The sequence below is a fragment of the Aulonocara sp. 'chitande type north' Nkhata Bay genome, linkage group LG22 (genome assembly GCF_057382095.1).
Source record: "Aulonocara sp. 'chitande type north' Nkhata Bay isolate Kocher_YH1m ecotype deep benthic linkage group LG22, A_spYH_male_GT1.1, whole genome shotgun sequence".
In the NCBI taxonomy this organism is placed as follows: Eukaryota; Metazoa; Chordata; class Actinopteri; order Cichliformes; family Cichlidae; genus Aulonocara; species Aulonocara sp. 'chitande type north' Nkhata Bay.
Window position 1 is genome coordinate 18,463,723 of NC_141364.1, and position 22,377 is coordinate 18,486,099.

The 22,377-nt window shown below is 43.2% G+C and overlaps 2 protein-coding genes across 2 annotated transcripts; one reads left to right on the plus strand and one right to left on the minus strand.

Annotated features, from left to right (window-relative positions):
• The first annotated feature begins 6,086 nt into the window (after window positions 1-6,086).
• hey1 (hes-related family bHLH transcription factor with YRPW motif 1) lies at window positions 6,087-8,822 on the plus strand. Its single transcript, XM_086280985.1, has 5 exons — window positions 6,087-6,301; window positions 6,420-6,495; window positions 6,585-6,668; window positions 6,784-6,865; window positions 7,063-8,822. Exons 1-5 carry the CDS (start codon window positions 6,216-6,218, stop codon window positions 7,728-7,730), a joined length of 996 nt encoding a protein of 331 aa, XP_086137111.1. The 5' UTR covers window positions 6,087-6,215; the 3' UTR covers window positions 7,731-8,822.
• Window positions 8,823-11,655: 2,833 nt separating this feature from the next.
• Window positions 11,656-21,688, minus strand: stmn2b (stathmin 2b). The gene is made up of 5 exons (XM_086279909.1): window positions 21,522-21,688; window positions 15,497-15,592; window positions 15,210-15,382; window positions 14,455-14,646; window positions 11,656-13,502 (listed from the first exon to the last, which is right to left on the minus strand). The coding sequence occupies exons 1-5, from the start codon at window positions 21,538-21,540 to the stop codon at window positions 13,443-13,445; spliced, it is 540 nt and encodes a 179-aa protein (XP_086136035.1). The 5' UTR covers window positions 21,541-21,688; the 3' UTR covers window positions 11,656-13,442.
• Window positions 21,689-22,377: the final 689 nt, after the last annotated feature.

Genomic DNA, 22,377 nt, shown 5'->3' on the forward strand with positions numbered 1-22,377 from the left:
AGCGGATGAACATCTGTCTGTGGCTAATGTGCAGACGCCGCAGATCCTCAGCTCTGAGTCAGTGAGGGGCACACCTTCAGAAACTTTATCACTTAGTTTTACCTAGAAGTCCTGCAGGTTAACGCGTTTAGAGCTCCACTTTTTTGGATGCTTGAGCTCCATTTAGAATTATGAACGTATAAAGTTTGCAGCTGTCATGTGTTGAGGGTTTCTCTGGCACACATAAAGTTTGGGTTTAAGGCTCCTGTAAGCCTTTCTTGTAGACAGCACAGACACCGAGGTGTTCTCATACTGCTCTCCAGGCTGCTTTGAGGATGTGTCACACGTCTACAGAAAGGCTTATTCTTCTTTTCCCAAAGTCCGGCCAAGTTCCATTCCTGATTTATTTCAATTTAATTTCCTTTATATAATTTTAAAGATAAATTATAGAGATGTGGGTAGCGACTGACTTTTCCCCCCCACAGTCTCAGATTCAGCATCCAATCTTGCTGTGCAGCACATGTGCAGCTGTGACACAACCTTACACCCCGCGGACCACAGCAGACCCTCGTGTACTTGCGAATGAGGAAAGAATAACACTGGCATTTAATTTGTAAGCAGGATTTTGTGACATCACAAATGGAAGTCAGTCATAGTCGACTACGCAGCTTACACAAACTTCTGATTCAGAACAGCACCGTGCATCCAGCAGTTTAACTTGTAAAGGAAATATTGTTTCTAAAATGAATTTGCTTTCAAAAATGATGTTTTTCAGACATTTTCTGAAATAATAAATCTTTTGCATTTTTGTTTTACTTTTTGTGTCTAATTTCATTTTTTGTCCAGCTCCATTCCTGACATTAGACTAGAATTATTTCATTCCCATTTTGAACAAAGGCCTCAGTCACATCGGTCTTTAGACATTTCAACAACCGTCTGGCAACCCTTTGCCACTGGGTAGAAAATATGTATTCACTGACAGTTTGGGAGATTGATTTTCAGAGCCCCAGTCAGGCAGACCTCAAGCCCAGCCAGTGAAATTGTGTATTTCACAAATGGGTTATAAGCGGTTGCTGGAAGTTGCTGGCAGTGATCTTGTGTGAAACTGGTATACGGTGCCACACCTAAAGCTTTGAGATTGATTTAGTTGCTAGCAGGTTGCTGGAGCAATCTGATAGCAACCAAAGCAATCACTGAGAGGCTTTTGGTGACGCACCTTCTGTGTGACTAATTTCACTGAGCCACAGCCAGTTCCCGTCCATAACTTGGTTAGGTAATGGCAGGAGGTCTCTAGGAGGAACACGTTTAAAAAATAAACAGTGAAGTTCATTAGGTAGCAACAGTTTTATACAGAAATTCATTCTGATGACTCGAGCTGACTCCAAGGACGCAGCCTTAGTTGAGGGATTGCTTCCTCTCAGTAAAGTTACATTGTATGTGTATCTTTTAACATTTTTATTTATTTCATTTTAAGGCTTTAAATATGTTTTCAGCACTTCCAGTGAATCAAGTCAAGACAACCAGTAATCCTGCGAGAACAATCGCTCCTCTGTTTCTTCTCAGGACCTTCCCACTTATGAAGCTTATTTTAGGGCTTTATAAACGCAGGGATGGGATGAGATAGAGAAGACGTAAAGATTAAATTATTAGCCACCAGCTGAGTAAGTCAGGATTTAATTTTTATTCTTTTTCCCAAAAGGAGAAGATGATGAGCAGCTTGAAATTAAATTAAGAAGTGATGATTTGTTGCGGCTTTATGATTTAAAGGAGATTCTTATTTTATATTTTCGTAAATTCCTCAAAACCTCATGAGATTTCTTTGTAATCTCAGTTTGTCCCTTTTCGAATAGCGCGACTGTTTCATACTCAACCTTGTTAATTAATTGTGTTTATGACTTTTGTGCGCATTAATATAATTGGTGGGAAACAGACCTCACCTTCACCGTTGCATCTGCTGGCAAAGTTCGAGCAGAACATCGGGAAGACTTTAGCACATTAACAGTTTTTCGTGACTTTGTTTTGTTAAGGAGTAACCGAGAGTTCCTGAATGCGAGTTCAGCATCGTTCATCAAAGTCAGTCTGTCAGCGCTGCAGTCCTGCTTGATTTACGCTCCCAGCCACATAAGCTCTGTTCAGGAAGTCACATCTAAATAAACCAATACAACTAAAAACCCGATGACATGTGGACCATTGTATAAATATCTACAGCCAAAGTAGCGTAATGCAGAAAATACAGGCGGCATGCAGCACCGAGCTGAATTTGTTGGTGAAATCTCCCTTTAAAACAACTTCAAAGCCCGAATGTGCACAAATACTTCAAACATTTCCTTCTGGTAAGACAGTCTAGACTCAATTTATGTCTGCACTGATTATATGTAATTGCAGCCCAAAAAAAGAGGGAAAAAAACCCTTGTGGCTTACTAATAAACTGGAATTCAAAACCCTTTATGATTGTACAGTAGAAGTCAGCAGAGGACGTGGAATCAAGAAGTTAATTTCTAAATCAGTGCTTTAACGTTTCACATTTTGAACTGAGCTCACACCACGTGCATCAATATTCGCCGTTTGAGAGGATTTAGCAGCTCTGCAGCATTTGCAGAGACCAAATGACTGTCTGAGGGAGAGGACATGCAAAGCGGGGCTATCATTGGAGAAAAGGAGACGGAGGAAAATATGTGAAAACAGGAAATTAGACATGAAATGAGAAAAGAAGCGAATACGAGACAGAAAGGGCATCGGAGGTGAGCCGTCACCGAGTCCTGGGCCTGAGTATAATTCGATTTGGTGGCCTGATCCGCGGCGGGAGAAGAGGAGGGCGGCTGTGGGGAAGGGGAGGGGAGGGGTGGATTTGATGATGTGGTGTTACGGGCCCTCACCTTCAAAGGGCGGCCTCTGAAAGGCCCTACTAATCACAACATGTGATGAGACCGGTAGAACAAAGACAGCCGGGCAGAAAATAACAGCGTGGGAACTCTGGGTGAACTTGAAATACAACAAGAGGGCTCACACCCCCCGCCTCCACCTCCTCCTCCCTCCACGCTCAATACACAAACACACACACACAGAGTCAGAAACTAATGTGGACGCACACCTGTGTTTATTGTGACAAAAGCTTCAGGTTGCATGCACTCGGAACGTGTGTGAACGCAACTCGCTCGCCCACTCCCAACACACACACTCACACAGGCACCAGCTCACCGCTGATCAGCTCAGCAAAAGGTTGTACCTTGTCTGTGTGTGTGTGTGTGTGTGCTGATATAAGCGTAGCCTTGTACAACAACAATAAGATGAAAACAGCCCTAAGTGCTTCCTCTCATTCATATAAACCAAACAAGGCAGGCCTTCTCTCTGAGATGACTATTACGCCTCGGGTTGCCTTCGGCTCCCACTGATAAGGATCTCCATATTACCCTGAGTGCGTGTGTGTGTGTCTGTGCGTGTGTGTGTGTCTGTGCAGGCATGCTCCTAATGACTGATTTTTCTGTTGCTCTTTATTAGCGTAAGATTAAAACGACAATCCCACAGCCCCTCGGAGAATGAGTGGAGGTGCACTACGATCTTATATATCACAATAAATGTTTAAAAAGTCTGATGAACTGAGGTTTTATGTTTCCTCATTACATCCTCACAGAGCACATTTCCTCGCTTTATTCATAGCCCTTCATTGTTGCTGCCTGGTGCAGATATTTTGCAGGATGCATTAAATGAAACTGCCTTCAGTGACAATTTTGGCTTCTCTTTTTTTTAACGCGAGCCGGGATAAAAATGTCAGTTTGCCACCAGTTTGTTCCCATAATTCCAGCTGTACCTCTGCAGTGACATCACACACAGGAGTCTTTGAGGATTATCTTATAAATGCAGTGAAACATAAACATTACATCATCGTGTTTAAAGTGAGCAAACTGGGCAGTGGGAGTGTGCTTTTTCATAATTTAGTATTTTTATTCTTTTATTCTTTATTATTTAATTTTACGTCAGGTTGTTCTTTGTTTACTCTGTTAATTATAGGTGAGCTTTTATTAAATGTAATACAGCTTACTCAGAAATGATCAAAGGCACTGCAACTTTTTTTTTTAAACAAATAGCTCTTTTGTGATTCGCCTGTTTTGGTCGACAGATTTATTTTAAGTTTTTTGCTGAATGCAAAATAAACTTAGTTCTTTTCTGTTTCTCTGCTGTAACTCTTATATCACCAGACTTCGATGTCATAGCAGACTCATTTTGTAAAATACTGAGAAAAAATACTCATTAAATAAATTGAGCCCCATCTTTGATAACCATTATATTACTGGATCATTATCAGGCCTCAGAAACATTAATAGCTGAGGAGTTTAACACTATACCAGGCAGGTTAGACCTAATGTAAACTGAGGTGGTGTCATTTTATTAATGCCCTTTACAGACTATTAGAAAGAGGTGTTAAATGTGAACAACAATAAAACCGTGGAGTAAAATTTGGCTTTAATATGTTCCTCAAATGAAATGAAATGAAATAGAAGTGAAAAGCCACTGCAGCCTATGAGAGAGATGATTACTTATATACTGTTAATGATTCAGGCGTTTTTCATGTCTATCACTGTGCACTATTCTTTAAAACACCGCACTGTTGTTTAAATATGCCGCAGACCGGTCCCTGCAGGAGACCGTCGCCTGAGGGGCTCCAGCTCCATATGCATTACATGAGTGCTGCACGCATATACAAACACACAGCAGCAGCTCTTGTCAAATTATTTGGGGAGTGTGACCATTATAGGAGCCATCAGTCGTGCGCTGGTGATGATATGGAAACTCCAGGGAGAGCGGACAAACCGCTTTGATTGCATTACGGGCCTCTCGCTGACTGCTCTCACAAGCCCTTGAAGTGCCCACGGAGTCTTTACCGTGCATGAGGTCTCTCTGTGGGGTAAGATTAGACTTGGTGGCTTCCTCTGGTTGCGGCAGCGCTCCCTGTCTCTCCTCCCGGGCTGAGTTAGTATTGGATTACAGGTTCACACGCTCGCTCGCAGACCGCCCGTCGCCCCGACCAATTGCTCCATTCATTCCAGCGCTGGAGCCGGCCGTCGGCCTCTGATTGGTTATCAGCGCCGGTTAGGGAACTTTCCCACGGCCAGCGCGTGCTGACAGCCGGCCAGCCACTCCTCATCACCACCGGGGACACACACGGGGGAGGAGGGGGCGGACTCGCGGGAGCAGGGTGGTTGGGGGCGGGGGGTGGACAGTCATGGACCGAAAGTCCATTGGACCGATGTCAAAGTTTCTCCAAAGATCCTCCGTGTTTGGCAAGATCAGTCACTCTGAAATTGAGGGGGGGAAAAAATCCCAAATCACGTCGTGAAACCTGTTTTTCTTTAAAAACTCAGCTGTGATTTCAGAAAAAAGACGCCGAATGAAAAGAAAAAAGCATGAAAGTATTTAAGAAGGGGAACATAAAGTGGTAACAAAGGCTGTCTGTGGTCTTAAAGAAAAATATTATTAAATCGATTCAACAGGAACAACGTGTGTTAATGGACATCAGTGTAACAAACATATTAAATGTAAAGATTATAACTAAACTGCTGATTTCCATCTGTAGTCCCAGGGCAGGTCGGCCCAAATCTTCAATATTTAGCAGACTGAACTGTTCTGCGATATAAAATATATCCCAAACATGCACTATGAAAAACATCTGAATCTTTTTATGTTGTCAGTCACGTCTGTTTAATTTATAGCCTATATAGCACACTTAAACAACAGACGTTCACAGGCACATTTACATCACTAAACTTCAAAAATTAATTAAATAGATACAATTTTTAAAATACATAAAAGGTTTAAAGTTTTGTTTATTGTGAAAAGTAAAAGTCGCAGTCATGGTCATTAAAATGTACTCATAATTTGCAAACGCTCATAAGTCATGACCCACCGCTCTTTTTTACATAAGCTTCCGTTGCAGGTGAAAAGTATTGAAGGTTTTTCAGGGCATCGAAACAGCCTCAGAGTGGGAGATCTTAACTCTCCCCCAGCCCTCAAAGCGCACGAAGACGTGCTTGGGCTAACTGCTGTCTTTCAAACCCGAGACAGCTTTGTGATTGGCTGATTTGGCGCGGGTCACCGCCCCCGTTGCCCGACAGCACCGTTGAAATGACACCGTGGGAAAGCTGAGCGCTTCAAACAGAGGCGCTCCGGGCAAACCTGGGCAGAAGCGAGTTTGGCTCACAAAGCTGACGCACTGAAGGAACTACTGCGCACGAATCAAAATGAAGAGGAATCACGATTTTAGCTCCTCGGACAGCGAGCTGGATGAAACTATTGAAGTGGAGAAGGAGAGCGCAGATGAGAATGGGTAAGTCATTTGGCCCTGAAGTGTTTCCTTCCTCTGAAGTGGTTCAAGTTTGTGAATATCTCTGTAAAACTTTACTGTGCGGATATTGACCAAACCTCCCCGTTCCACCTTCTTTCAGGAATATGAGCTCCCCTCTCGGCTCCATGTCTCCCTCAACATCCACTCAGGTGCAGGCGAGGAAAAGGCGTCGAGGAGTAAGTGAATTTATCTTTCTTGACCTTGTTTGTCACCAAATGTCACATTTAGCAGGTCTCATCTCTAATCTTTAATGATCTTTTCTCAGATTATTGAGAAGCGACGCCGTGACAGAATCAATAACAGCCTCAGCGAGCTCCGCAGGCTGGTTCCCAGCGCCTACGAGAAACAAGTACGCGAAGTCTCCCAGCCTAATGAGCAGTTAACACTCAGGAAAGCTCACTGTTTACCTAAAATCTGTTGGATTGTTAAAATCTTATCTTTTCCATTTTCTTTCCTCCCTGAAGGGTTCAGCCAAGCTGGAGAAAGCAGAGATTTTGCAGATGACTGTTGATCATCTGAAGATGCTTCATGCTGCTGGAGGCAAAGGTACACTTATTAATTTTAAATATGTTTAAATGAGACACACATAGCTGGTCTGACCAGATCAGCAGTGGAAGTAGTCTCTTTTTGTGTGACTGATATGTCATTATCCCAAAAGCAAGGGCTCAATGGTTCATAACGGTTTCTTTTTTAAAGTTCAGAGGAGTTGGCGGTTATAGAATCTAATTTACTGTCTTCTTCAGGTTACTTTGACGCCCACGCCCTCGCGATGGACTACCGTGGTTTGGGTTTCAGGGAGTGCCTGGCTGAGACGGCTCGTTATCTGAGCATAATCGAAGGCTTGGACAGCGCAGACCCTCTGCGGATCCGTCTAGTCTCTCACCTCAACAACTACGCCAGTCAGCGTGAGGCTCACTCCGGCCTGAGTCACCTGGCGTGGGGTTCTGCTTTCGGATCCCCCGCTGCCCACCTCACACACCCCCTCCTCCTCCAGCACCAACAGGGTGCACCGCTGGCGCCTCTACCCCGCAGCACCACCAGCAGCCCACAAACTCCTCTGTCATCCACCTCCAATTCATCGCCGTCCTCCTCCTCGCCGTCATCCTCCGCGCTGGTTGCAGAGACTCACATCCCGGGCAGGCGCAGCGGCAGCGTCACCCCACACTCCGATCAAGGTCCGATCAGGATTCCCTCCACCACTGCCGCTCCCACCACCGTCCTGCATCCTGCTCTGGTCCCCTCGTCGGCCTCCAAGCTCTCCCCTCCACTCCTCTCCTCTCTCTCGGCGTTCCCCTTCACCTTCAGCACCTTCCCCCTCATCTCACCCACTACTGCCATCAGCCCCCCGACCCAGAACTCCGGCGTGGCCAAACCCTACAGACCCTGGGGTATGGAGATAGGAGCTTTCTGACTAAAATGAAAACTCAATCTGCGCACAGACTCGACTCACTTCCCAGCTGAGCTGGACTCAAGGACTCAAATTCTTTATTTTCCTGCTAAGAAAGTGCTATTTTTTTCTATGATGGTGATGATGATGATGATGACATCCCACAGAGGATATACCTAGTTATAGTTCTTTTTTTTTTAATCATCTGTAATGTTTTTTTTTTTGTTGTTGTTGTTCTTTGTATAGAAGAGAAGAAAAAATCAGTGACGAGGGAGACCGTGACTAAAAGGCAACAAGTGTGATTTACTATGTTGATTGATCTCTGTTCCTGCCCACCCCTTTTAGAAGTTTCACCCACTGTAGTCAGTCTATCAGGAATGGCTTTTCCAGATGGTCAAGCAGCCTGTCGAGTTCCTGGGTGAAAGGGGGGGGGACACTTTCACCCTGGAACTCGGGTGTTGGTACCACAGTTACAGGGGATTGAGAGTCACCCCCTATTTACAACATTTTATGGGGTGGAATAACCTAAACCAGGTGCTCGTCTGACTGATAGTGGGAGCAGACGTCAGCTACCAGCTTGGTTAAAACAAAGCTAAATGTGATTTACCCACAGCCTCCAGTGTTCATGTAAAGCGTTGTTATTTAAACTCGCTTCCCTCAACTTAAACTTCCTCTCTACAGTAAATCCTGTCCTTAACAATCAACTGATTAACAGCTTTTTAACAGCTATAGCAAAGTTCCTGCTTCTTCCTAATGTAAAAGATGTTAGGCTGTTTTTTTTCTTCTTATCACCTAGTCTCAAAAGTTTTTTTGCATCAGCGTTTAGAGTCAGAAGTTACCAACAGGAAGCTCATCTCCGTCTGTAAGAACAGTTGTAGTAAATAAAAAGTAAATAACATCATTACATTTCCAAAGCCTGTAGACAGATTTCTAAATGCAATTGCTTTATTTCCAGGTGATGTTTTGGTGTCTCCTAGCAAACCTCACTGTGACTGTGTGCATTTCATGGTTGTACAAAACACAAGCAAGCGCTGACAAATCAGATTTGCCTGCTTTTCAAAGGTCTTGCTGGTGGTAACGACAAGTTCCTTGCAATAAAAAAAGAGTTCTGATAAATCACCTGCGTATTTGTTCAAGTGTGCTGGGATTTTATTCATTGCGGTGTGAATGTGCTTTGGTGTGGTATGGTACGTGTGTTTGCTTGTTGATGCCTCCAGTTGTTTGTGTGTGTGTGTGCAGTACATGGCGACGCCTGGTATCAGATGAGGCTGCTTGTTTCTCTCAGCAGTCCTCTGTGTGTGCACAGGAAACCATTAACAAGGAGGGGATATCCTGGACAATAGCAGCCTGCCTGGCCCCATGTGCTCCGTGGGAACTAGAGGAGGGAAAAAGGAGGGAGGAAAGGTTGGAAGAGGATGAAGGAGGAAAGTAAGGAGGGATGGAGTATTGGGTAGCAGATGAAGAGAAAAGGGCGAAGAAAGCAATGGGAGGGGTGGCAGAGTCAAAGGAGAGAGGGAGCAGGAACCTGTGAGAAAGGAAGTGTGCATCAAAGGTTTTTGTCTCTTTGCCATCATTTCAGCTTGCACCAGCTGCACCTTCTGTTCTCAGCACAGTGGCCCAAATAGTCGGCCCGGTCGCCTGCGTAACTCTGACTCTTTTATTTCTTTGCTGTCGCCTCTCTCCGCTTCTGTCTAGTCATCCTCCTTTCATTTCCTGATGATGATGCAGAGCCAGGTAGTGATGTAAGCCTCTCTGTGCAGCCGAAAGGCAAGATCAGTGAAGTGGAGCGAAGACAGCTTGTCTTTTGTCGCCCTCAACTGGTCATAAGTGGTGCTTCAAGTCGTCGCGGGCAAAGGATGTTTTGTTAATCACAGCAAAATGGGAATATTTCACAAGGAAAAGGACTGAAAGAAGTTAAGGAAACCTATTATGCGTAATGAAATCTTATATTTTTTAGGTTAAAGCAATACAGCAAAAATGCACATTATTCTAATAGCATTAGAATGTTTTCTTGTTATATTAATCCACTGAAAAAGTACATTTTCAAAGTTTATTTTAAAAATGTTTTAGAGCAGATAATAGTACAAACAGATAAGAGTATAAACACTCTCTATAGATGTAATGGAAATGCACAGGCATTTATGCTGTACTTCTATGTCTCCATATAATCTTGATGAACGTTTTAAAAAGCTGGTCATGTATAATAAACAAGTTGGAACCATACAACTCAAATTAAAGCCTCGTAAACTGCCCTTCTACTTGTCATAGCAGGAAAAGCTAATGTGCAAATACGGCCTTCATTATTCTCACTTTCCTTTTATAACTGGGGCTGATGTCAGATTTTCACTTTATGCTTTTTTGTGATCAAATAACAACGTTAACTCAAAATCTGCAGACAGTTATTAAAAAAACAAAAGGCGCTCAATCAAATTCATCATTAGAGGCTGTGATTTTTTCTTTCTTCATGATTTTATGTGTAGTTAGGTACCATCTAATCTGTAATGTTTTATCTATGTTTATGACTTTGTGTCTCTTTTTCTTTGGTGTTTGTGTAAAACAGCTGACTGCAGCACTATGCCCATAACAAATGCCAGAGAAGTTACTTTAGTAGCCTTAAACTGGTTCAGGTATTGATCTCTCACCCCAACCAGTCGGGCAGATGGCCGCCCCTCCCTGAGTCTGGATCTGCCCAAGGTTTCTTCCTGTTAAAAGGGAGTTTTTCCTTCCCACTGTCGCCAAAGTGCTTGCTCATAGGGGTCATTTGATTGTTGGGTTTTTCTCTGTATGTATTATTGTAGGGTCTACCTTACAATATAAAGCTGTTCTCTGATTCGCTCACACTAATGCTAAGTTTTGCAGAACAAATAAATACATGATAAATGTTAAAATAATACATAGGTAGAGTCAGTAAAAATCAGTATTTTTTGTTACTTATTTATATCTAAATATTTAAAATAAAATCAACAATAATTTTAAAAAGTATATAAAACAAAACACAGCATTTTGATAACCTCATGGCATTTATTTCCTGCACAGCTGTATTCATTTTTCACTGATATCTTGTATTCACGATGAGAGAGTCAGACGACTTCTCCAGTCTCAGTGGGGTTAATGGTCTGCCTCGTGCTCCATGTAGCACTCTTTCACAGTCTGAGCCCGATGAATCCTGACGCTGTCACCTTGCAATATCCTCACTGCATGAAGGAAGAAAAACTACACTGATGGAAGAATCTGGAGTGGACTAACTGAAGCAACCCAAGCTTATAAGCCTGCCCCACAGGCTTGTACTGGGGGCACTAAGCACGATGGGTGCACCACCTTATCCACCTCTCTTTTTACCCTCATACACTCATCAGGAACAGAATTCATCTGAGAACACGACCTTTTTCCTTCAACATCCAGTCCAATCTTCATTCTCCCTACCAAATTAAAGCATGTTTTTTTCCCAGTTTTCCTCAATGATAAGTGGTTTTCTTAAATCTAAAAGCTGTTTAATCCCAATCCCCTGAGTTCCCTTTGCACTTAGCATGTGGGTATCCGCTAACACACTTCTGTCCTTCCACATTTTCATAATGCATTGTACAGTTCTTTAGCAGTTTCAGCAGTCTCCTTAGTAGTTTTCTTTGCTTGATGCCGGTTAATATTTAGCACCTTCTGGTTTAAGAAATGAGAAACTAATTACTGCATCAGTTAGGGTTAAATAACCTGTTGGCAGCCGAAACAGGTTAATCATTGCAGTAATTATCCAGTGGAAGGCTCATACCTGTTTGCTTAGTTAAATCCAGGTGGTGATTGTTGTACAGTCCAAAGAGTTATTGAAGCTGAATAATTCACCTACAGACGTGTTTATCCACGCATTGTTCTGACCTGACATTTTGTTTCAGTTACATAAAGAAAATAGTCCACTGGAAACACAAGCGTGCAGGAAAGAAGTCAGTCTGAGAGCCGGTTTCATTCACTGAACCCCAAATCTTTATTAACCACTGCTTGCTCACAAAGATATATGTGGAGAGGGGGAAACACACAAATGGATAGAGGAGACAAAGAGAGAGAGTGAGAGAGGCAGGTAGGAGAGTCGCTGTCTGTGCTGAACTTCTGACTGTAATGGTGTTTATTTATATTTAACCGGATCAATATCATATGGCACAAGGGTTGGTTTATCTACCCGCCGTTTCTGAAATACACACACACTTGCACACACACACACTCACACACATTTATGGGTCAACTGTGCGTGCGTGACCAACAGGGTTCAACCTCAGGCTTCAACACCCTGGTTACAAACCATTCGGATACTTTATCACACTCATATACACCTTTACAGATGGAAATACTGTGAATCGCTGCTGCAGTGATACCTGTCTTTATGGCTTAGAAGTCTTTCTTGTGCTGACCTTACAGTGGCATTTAAAGTGTCTCGGAGTGAAGTGCGATGGTTCCCAGTAGGTGATGGCGATGTCGCGGACTACTCTAGCCTTTGTGAAATGGAGAAAACTGGGATTTATTTTGTTTTTTTCTCCAAATTAAGCTTCACAGTAGCAGGTTTTATTATTATTATTTTGTTTTTGCACTTCAGCATTCTCAGGATGCACTTTGTCCCCAGTGGTGTCGTACGTTACAGTAACATGTGATTTAAATGTGACTGGAAGCCTGTTTTCAGAGGAATATAAGAGGCCCGCCATTTGTCAGGGATGAGCTTTCCGGTGCCAGATGGACAGAAATTAGCACGCTCTGCCTGAGCTCTGTGGTTGCCTGTGTGGAGAGCATGTGAGTGAGTGCTTTTACAGTAGATATATATATATGTTGTATGTGGAGAGATGAAGAGTTTGCAGACGGAAGGAAGAAGGATGAGGATGGGCTCATTAAATGCTAAAGTGGCCTCCTGTGGTACAGTCACTACCCTACCTCACAGGAGTGGATGTGCGACGACGGCTTGCGGTCCTCACATGAACGCAAAACTGTCCCCCTTTGCCCTCTGTCAGCTTTCCTGCACTTGCTCCTCACTGATTGAATACTGGCATAAACCGGATGGATCTAATTTTGCCTCGCAGATCTGCTGGGTCAGATGAGTAAGCGGCCACTTGCAGGGGCGAAGGGAACTGAGCCAGGATGCGGGCCGTGTGAGGACGCAAGCAGTCACCGCCAACCATCAGCTAGCTGGCAAACTCACAACAAACACCTAAGCCTGTAATCACACAAGAGAAATCTAAAAGAGAAAACATTCTCAGGCTGAAATGAACAAAAAAAAGTAAACATGAAAATGAACAAATTATTACATCCATATATGCAAGGAGAAGAAACTTATATATAAAAATGGCACACTGCAATCAATACTTTTGCTGCTTGTATCGTACTGTATATAACAAAAAAAGGAAGTATTTACAAAAACCACTGTCACTTGTCAATTTGATTTTTTTTTTCTTTTCCTCTCATTTGAAACGGAGCGAAAACATTCTTTTTTTTGGGAAGAGTGGACAGGATACATTGATCTTTCTTTTGTTTTTAATCATTTTTGCATTTTTCCCACCCCCAACTCCATTTGAAGCTCCCGCTGTGTCGGGGTGGCACCTCAGGCTGTGGTGGTTTGTACTAGTGTAGGGGGGAGTATGGTGGTGGGGGTGGAGAGGTGGGGAAATGTGGGATACGGGTGGGGAAAGGAGCGGGGTGGGGCGTTCCTCAGGGCTGGGGAAGGCGGTGGAGGGTGTGGAGGTGGGACATGGAACCAGTTGGGGTTTCTCACGCTGTCAGTGCTTCTCTCAATTCCTTGTTCCTGCGCACCTCCTGTGCATGCTTCTCCTAGAAAAAACATAAACACACACATTGAGGATGTCACGTTTTTCTCTGCTGCCAGCCGTTTCCTGACATTTTTCCCCCCTTGTTCACAGCAACAGTTTCCCTATGCTGACCCTTGGACTTCATTTCCCCTCTTGCTATATTTACCAGCCGTGACAGCACGGCTTGTATTGTTTTCCTCTTTCGAGTCCATGTATGTGTGTGCGAATGTGTGTTTGTGCAGTAAAATCTATTTCCAGACCTACTACCCAAAGGCAATTTTGAGTTTAAATGTCATTCTGTCTTTTGCTAATGATAACTTGATAAATGTGCAAGACTTTTCAAAATGATGGTGGAGAACACGAGTACTGAATAAGCAACTAACTCCCAACTGGTGGTGACTGTCCTTAGCTTGCTAAATAATATGGTTCCTATTTATTCTTGTCTTTATGAACATGAGAATATTATCCAGTACTTCAGCTCTAAAACACATTTGTCTTTACTGGTTTGTTTCATTGTCAGATTCATAACTGTAATAAAACATTGATGGTAATTATGTCACTGTGTGTAACGGCAGAGTCACTTTCAGTTTGTTCAGCTGTTTGTTTTAGACTCTTATAGCAAAGACAAATGTTATTAAGTTTTCATAGTGCGAATCAGAAAATAGCAGATACTACTTTGACTTAGTGATAGATTTATGAATACAAGCACAACACAAGGTAGCTTTTCTTTAAGATTTCTCAGCTTTTCTGAGGTCACACCGTCAATATTTTGTCTGGGGATTTTGTAGTTGGAGCAACACAACGAGAATGACCGTTTCTTATTCACACTGACATCAGTATGTATTATACACAATATGAAGTAACAACTAAAATATTTATTTGCCTGTTTGCAAAGTCTCACAGTGACATAATTTTTATTATTAGCCGGATAATAAGAAGAATAATTTTCAGATGGGACTCTCTCCGCTCCTCACCTTCTCCTGCAGGCGCTCCATCATGGCGGCCAGGTAAGCCATCCGGTTCTCCTCGATTTGCTCCATCTTCATCTGGAGCTTCTCTTCAGCCATGCGGCTGAAGTTGCTGTTTTCCTCCATGGCCTTCATCAGCACGTCGCGCTCGTGCTCTCGCTTCTCAGCCAAGGTCTGAAGCACATGCGCCTCCTGGCACTGGAGGAGGAAGAGGAGAAGGAGAAAGAAGAGAGAAGATGTCTTCCTAAATTTGTTCTTAAATGTGATTTACTGAAATCTGACCACTCATTGATTTATGTCTCTGAGAGTGAGTCAGAGATGGTGCAACAGATGCAGATGTTTAAACGATCTAGGAAAAGGTTTTTCCTCACCGGCTTAATTTTTTAAAAAACTATAATGAATTATTTACTATGTATTATAATTTATATTTCCTGACAGTATTGGGTAGTCGGAGTTAAAAAAAAATCAGTGATATTGATTGGTTGATTGATTTGGTGCTGGTTTGTTGGATTCGTCAGGTGCTGGACTCACTCTATTGACATTCGAATCAATGGGATGCAGGAATTAGCCGATGTCAGCCTCGATTTTTCATGACAGGCTTGAGGGTGCAGCAGCCAATGTGATGCACATTTATGTGAAATTAGATTTCAAGGGAAGCCAACCGATTATAACATCATAGCAGCAATATTTTGTAAGCTCGAAGATGATTTTGTGCTTTTGTTTGGCATTATTTTGTGTCTCTGTGGGGGGAAAATCCTTACCCGTCTTCGGTCCTCAGCTGCCTCCAGCTTCTTTTGGATATCCTCCAGGGAAATGTCCCTCTTTGGGGGACTGGTGATGCAGTGGGCCACTTCAGATACAGGGGAGGTCGGCTTCAGGATGACCTCAAAGGCCTGGCCTGAGGCGCGCTTGTTAATGGGCTTTATGTCCATATCTGCATGCGTGTGCAACAAAAACGAACAAAAGAAAGACAATTCTCACTTTTCTCTGCCTTTCTTTCTTCCTTCAGGTGCTTTTGGATAAAACAGGAGGCTTATATCCACCCTACCTTCATAGTCGCCCATGATATTTTTGCGGCTCTCGGGATACAGACAGGAGCAGATGAGCGAGAGAACTGAAATCTCCTTCATCTTCTCTTTGTAAGCTGCGGATACAAATGTGAAATATTACTTCTGCTTACTTTGCTGTCGTGCACACTTAGGGCCGCGCCTCTAACATGCACACAGGCAAAATATTAACCCAGTAACACAGAAAAAAGATGAAACATCTGTAACCTACTTCTACTTCCACGGGAGGTCTTTGATGTAAATATTAACATTTTTGGAGGGATAATTATTCATCAAGACGTCCAAAAGGAAATCTCATCAAAGGATGTCTGCTGCAGCTGAACTGCTCAGGGTTTTGCAGACATTTTGAGGCTTTTGTTTCCACTGAGGGGAGCATGACGGATGTGTCCTTACTTGACCTAATTTCCCCAACAGTCAAGATGCTTCCATCCCCACAGGATTCTCCACACATCATTAGCTATGCATTTATTTCGGCCTATTATTTATTAACGCCGGCAGACCAACGCCCTTGTGCTCCACAGCTTTTCTGTAGGTAATCAGCGATTAGTTGTATGGTTTTCAGGTAATTTTAGAAGCCAGATAATCTTTGGGTTTTTTATCTTCTTAGACTGTGGCTTATGGATAGAGGAGGCTAACAGCTACTGGTTTAGCTTATCAGCATAGCACAGCCGTATGGCTGTCCATCCCATGGTCCATTTACAGTCCAAAAACTTAATAACATTGAAGTGAAGCTGGCAGCAATTCATAGTTGCTGTGTTTGGCAACCTACGCCCCTGCAGGGAGGAACAAATACTCCGAAGGGCAGACAGAAAATAAAAGTATGAAAAGAACAACCTTGTGTAACCTTGTTCTTTTTTCTTTTTTTTCATTCTTGTGTTTTTGGCACCTACTCCTTTGTAATTTGTGCTTTAAGTTCAGCAGCAGTCCCAGCAGAGAGAAGGCAAAAGTATCTGCAACACGCTGCAGGTTGTGAAATATTCTGCGTTTGCACATCTGTCAAGGTGCACTGCCTCATGGGGCAGATTTGCATGCCAACTGTCATTGTATGGCATAATCCATCACCCAGAGCACAAGGCCTTCAGGGCTGAAATGTGGCACATTGATTCATGATTTGCAGAAGGCCACAGTACCAACGTCTGAAATTAGATTTACTGGGAAAGAGCTTCTCTGTGGTGGGGTACAGTGTGATTAATACAAGCCGCTTCTTTTCTCTCATTCCCTTCTCACTCTCTCACTCTCACTCCCTGCGTCTCACTTTCTGCCCTGCAGACGGGCAGACGCCACCGTAATGTGATAAACTCTCAGATGTAGCTCTTGCTATTCTCCGATGGCCTTGTTAGCCCCTTCCCTGAGGAAGAAGAGGGAAAGAGTAAGAGCACAGCAGGAGGGAGGCTGATAAAAAAAACGAGAATTATTGGAAGAAAGGAGAGAGAGAGAATAGGAATGAAGATGAAAGAAACAGAAAAGAGTGCAATTTCTATGAGATGAAAGGAGAGAAAGAGTGAAAAGGGGTGAGAGGGGGAGAAAACACTCGAGTGGTGAGGTGTAGCCCTGCGATGGTGCCAACGCCTTTCTGACTTAAACTGAAATCACAGACGGAAGGATTATCAGCTCCCTCCACCGCTGACTGCCCTCAGGACAGCTAAATGGAAGGAGCCAAGTCAGGTGGATGCCACTTAAACTCATAATTACTGGACTGCACCATTTCTGCTGATGGGGGTGGGGGAGGGTGTCACTGGCTCATTACTGGGCTGTGTATATGTCAAGGCCCAGCAGCCATGTTCTCGTACGTACAACTCCACTTGACAGCTAAAGACTCAGACAGTTAACAATTCAGTGGAGCAGATAATTTGGGTTAATGGAGCAGATCAGTAGATATTCCTCTTTACTGGTTGCTGAGTCTGGGCGGGTCCTTTTTTTTCCTGTGGATCTACAGTTTCTGCAGTTCTGGCTGCAACTAATGATTTTTTCATAATCTGTTAATTCGATGGTGATTTTCTTGACAAATTGGTTAATCACTGAAGTCTCTGGTTAAGAGGAGCTTGTTAGGTATCTCATTTTAGCTGGAAAAAAGCAGCATATCACATAAAAAAGACTTTATCTGTATTGATGGACGAGTGGATAAATTCGCCCATGATTGCAGCTCTATCCTGGTTATTATTAAAGGTGCAAAAACTTTTTTTTGCTTTTCTATGACTGTTAAATTAAATTGATTCTCTTAAGAAGAACCGCTTGCTGTGAACTGAAACAGCTCTCCATGTCTGAAACCCACATTCCCCCCCCCCCCTTTCATTTCCATAATCAAAAATATATGAGAGTCACTATTATGTAGAAACATTAAAGTGCTACTGTATTCCTCCTGAGAGAATTCCTTCTGTAAGCAGTGTAATAATATGGTCATTCCCAGAGGATCACAAACATTAAAATGGCTAGCTACGGCGTTCCAAACAAAGGTTTCTGGCAGAGCTTCAGGCGTGCTGAAGCGATATATGTCAGTTTAAGATGAGATGAAGTAATTTCAGACGGGGACATCAACACTTTACTGCTCCCACTCCAATCCATCAGGCTGGTTCCAACCAGTCAGAGCTGCTCCTCCCGTCCCACAACCACAGACACAGCCATCAAACTGCACTTCCTCTTCCAATCCATCAGCCGAAAGACTGCAGATCATCAATATCCACACTACCTCCACCCCCGCAAGCATCCCTCTTCCCCAGCACCTTCTGCATCCCCAAGCCTCCGTCTCATCTGTCGCTGGTGCACTCTCCCTCTCACTCTCTTTCTCTATTTTTTCACCCACGCTCCCAGCATCTCCTCAGAGAGAGTGCGTTGCCACAAACCGCCACACCCCTATTTGGTATTTTTCCTGGAGCCTTCCCCCCCCCCCCCCCCCCCCCCCCTCAGCCACACTCTTCCTCCCTTCTTCTTCATGCAGTCTTAAAAAACACCATTACAAGAATTTATGGGATAGCCACGTTGAGTAAAAAGGCACACGGGGTGGAAAAACAAATGAAATGACACTCTTAGCAGCACTAGGAGCAAATTGGCTACAAAACTTGCCCTACAAAATATGACCCTGTGCATCAAATCTCCACTGCCCTCTTGGGTGCTGTAGAGTCACAGCAGTGCGAGTTTGGCGCTCCTGTTCGGCACATACCAGCCCTTTACAGTCAAATCGCCCATCAGCAATAAAATCACAAGGTTATTAAGAGCAAAATTAGCCATTACGGGAAATATTAGAGCAGCCGGACGATGAAGGGCAGGTAGGGAAAATTTCTAATAGCTATCAATATGTGAGCCTGCAGCTAACAGCCACAATTAATATCATCAGCTGAGCATCACAAGCAAAGAGGATCAAATCCCCCCAATTTTAGTATGTTTTAGCACTTTTGCTTGAAACATGACAGTCTGTGCTCAAATGCGCGAAAATATCAGTAAAAATGCTGACAACTGTTCCCTGGAAATGAAGGAAAGAGGTATGGACACGTGAACATACAGAAACCGAGTATATGAGTATACAAAGTGGGAGAAAATGTTGTCATTTGAAAGCTGATCATAGACATCTCGCTAAGCTGACAGTGTGATGGATGTCTACAAATCACTTGTAGGTAGATGCTGCTCCCCTAGGTGATGATGACAGGCTGTACGGCTGTGACGTAGTTATTTAGTGTGCTCTAATATCTGTAATATAAACCCAAACTAACTGCATACACCAAATACTATCATTAATCAACAAACTGCTTAAATCAAGGTGGTGAATATGCGGATACTGTGCCAGGAAATATTAAAAGGGAAAATTCGGTTTCTAATGCATGTTTAAAATAATGAGGTTGTGTCTATAAGATACTCTTGAGTCTGTAGAGAACAACCAGACTTGCCAAGGATGTTAAAATGTCTGAACTGTCTTTAACCCACATGTAAATTTTTATGACCACATCATGGATCACCACTGGACTGATGTCACCTCTTCCTCTCGGCCTATCTTAAAAAGCAACAGTCATCTGAACCAGTAATGGGAGTGTGCTGCATAGATCGATGGAGTGATTAATCAGGATGAACTGGAAAGGGCAGAGCGAGCGCATCCTCCTCCAAGGCCAGTGCCCTATTTCGCAATTTTAAAGAAAGTGACTCGGCTCTGCATCAAAATTTAATGGCTTCTCCTTTTAGCTGTGCTCCGCCTCCCCGTCAGGTTTTCGCAGAGCAGTTTTTAGCGTGATCTTGCAGGCAGGCAGACATGGAGACAGACAAACAAACCTGAGAGACATGTGAAGATGAGATTTGGGATGTGCCGTTATCTGAGCTGCTTTTGTTGTGTGCACAGATTTTATGGAGCTAGTTGAATAACCACACCTAATTGGATATGACAAGTGGACCTGATAGGGATCAGGAAGAGTGCTTAGAAGCCTTAAAGCACACAGGAGTGGTCCTGATCTATATTATACTGTCAAGAATTTAAGATAACCAACAAAATCACATGTTTCTGGTGGCATTTATCATCCCTTTCTGTCCTTACATATAGTTGTATAATTTTCAACGTGAAACAGCAGTTTGGTTCTGAAACATTAAGACTATTCTTGCGCTTCTGCACAACCTACATGAACTCAGCGACCCAATGAAAGCTGACTGGCATGATGGCGGAGTGTCTGCTCCATGCCCATCCCTTCCTGTCTGCCTGTCCACAGCTCAAATCACGGAGGAAAAAAGAGAAGGCGTAGGAGGACAAGGAGGAAGAGGAGAAGGGGGAGGAGGGGGGGAATAAATGTAACAGCCAGGGTTTAGTTGCTGGTTTCACTGAGTGCAGACACGAGGACCCTTACCGCTGTCCCTCAGCGTGCCCCTGCATCCATCAGCATGTCAACCATGCAGAAAACAAACACACCACCCCCTAGACTGACCACACACACACTGCTCTTTTTCTCCTCAAACACACACGCACACACGTTAGTGGTGGGCAGGGCTTCTTTTTTAGCAACCCTGCAGCTCCCATGCAGTGTTTATGGTCTGAAGAGGAGATGGGTTAAAAAGCCCAAATGAAACCGGGATGTTGAGATGCATTTACTGACACAAGGCCTTCCACCTGCCACAGCATGCATCCCATTTTATCCCCTCCCACCCCCCGAATATTTATGCCAAATGCCGTCATGTTTGCCTTCAAGCATCATTTGCAGCCCGATCATAAAACTCTTATCAAATATAATAGCTGTCAAATATAATTACTGTCAATAACCTTGCCAACAGGAATGATGTCTAATATTTCCGTCCCTTGTTGTAAATTCTTCCCTGGAATGCGAAGCAGTTCCTTTTCTTTCTTTCTTTCTTTTTTTCCTTCCCCCTCTCTATCTCTCTTTGATTCACGTCTTTGGCGGTAACCACAAAATTGGTTCAGCGGGCTTTAGACAGCGCAGCTACATAGGATGGCCCAGTTTTAATAATGAGATTTGTCACGGGGAAATATTTCACACCCTTGGAGAGCGGCTGGGTTGCTTTGAAGGGACCGTAGATGTTGGGTGGGGTCGCTGGCGCTGCATTATGCTGCACGGCTCTGAGTCAGGCAACAAGAGGCAGGTGCGGCAGGCAGGCATCGACAAGATGATGCTGTGCAGGCTGGGAAAACAGCCCGGCTTTTGCATTTATGGAGTATTTATGTATATGTTTTTTTTCTTTCAGCTGAATAAATAAATATGCGTCATTCACACGGCAAACTGAACCTCAAACTCCCCTCACTGATTGACACCGAACTGGATTTACAATTAGACAAAATCGATTAGACTTTTAAAGACCAAAATAATATTTAATAATAATAATGAATCTTCAAAATGCTGCATCGGATTTACAACTTCATCACATATTTAGCAGCGACTTGCGGAGGAGTCTGGCCGCTCCCTCCCAACAACCCTCAGCATCCTTTTGTGCCATGGGTGTCGCCACTGCCTCTCATCCTCCTCAAACTGCGAATCCGCTGTAATGTCACTAAAACACACACACGTAATAAAGTGCAAAACTCACCGATCGCGGTCTTAGCCATTTCTGTACGGTAGTGCCTGGGCGGGTTGACCGGAGGAGTGTGCGTCAGTTGCTGGATGCTATCTCGGGGTGAAGGGACTGCTGGTAAGGCACTGAGTCAGCAGAGACGGGGGCTGCCGGTGCGCCTGGTGGTCTGTGACGAGCTGCGTCAAGCAGCTGGCCAATAACGAAGGCATGAGCGGAAGTGCGCACCCCTCCGGAATAAAAGTAGCCATGAATCATTTTACTGAGGGACCAAAGAGTGGAAGCAAAAATAAATAATTACAAAATAATATTTAAAAAATAAAAATATAATATAACAATAAACTAACAAACAAACAAATAAATAATATTTGCACAGCAGCATTTATACAAGACTCAAGTCTCAAAATGTTTTAGTCTAACAAAGAATTTTTTTCTTGCTTCAAATTAAAACAGACAACGCAGAATTAATATCGGAATAAAATGCAATAAGAAATGCACTGAAAAATAAATGCTGGTGTCATGGCTCCAACTTATAAACGCGATGGCTTAAATAACCGGAATATGTACGGTTTTTTCTTTTTTAAGCACTATAAAATCTATAAACAAATTACATTAAATTTAGAACTGAAAACTGGTTTTCTCATTGCCAGCTAACATTTTATACAGCCAGACAATAATCATAAACTCTTAACAGGTGCATGTGAAGTATATGTAATATGCTAAGAGGAGAGAATATTTGTTTTTTGTTTTTTTTATTTGTTTGTTTGTTTTTTTAATTAAACTGTGAGGCTCCCCAACAATTTGCGTAAACGTCAAACATTATGGAAAAGCTAAATATATTCTAAATACGTGTGTTTTATTTTGAAATCAATTG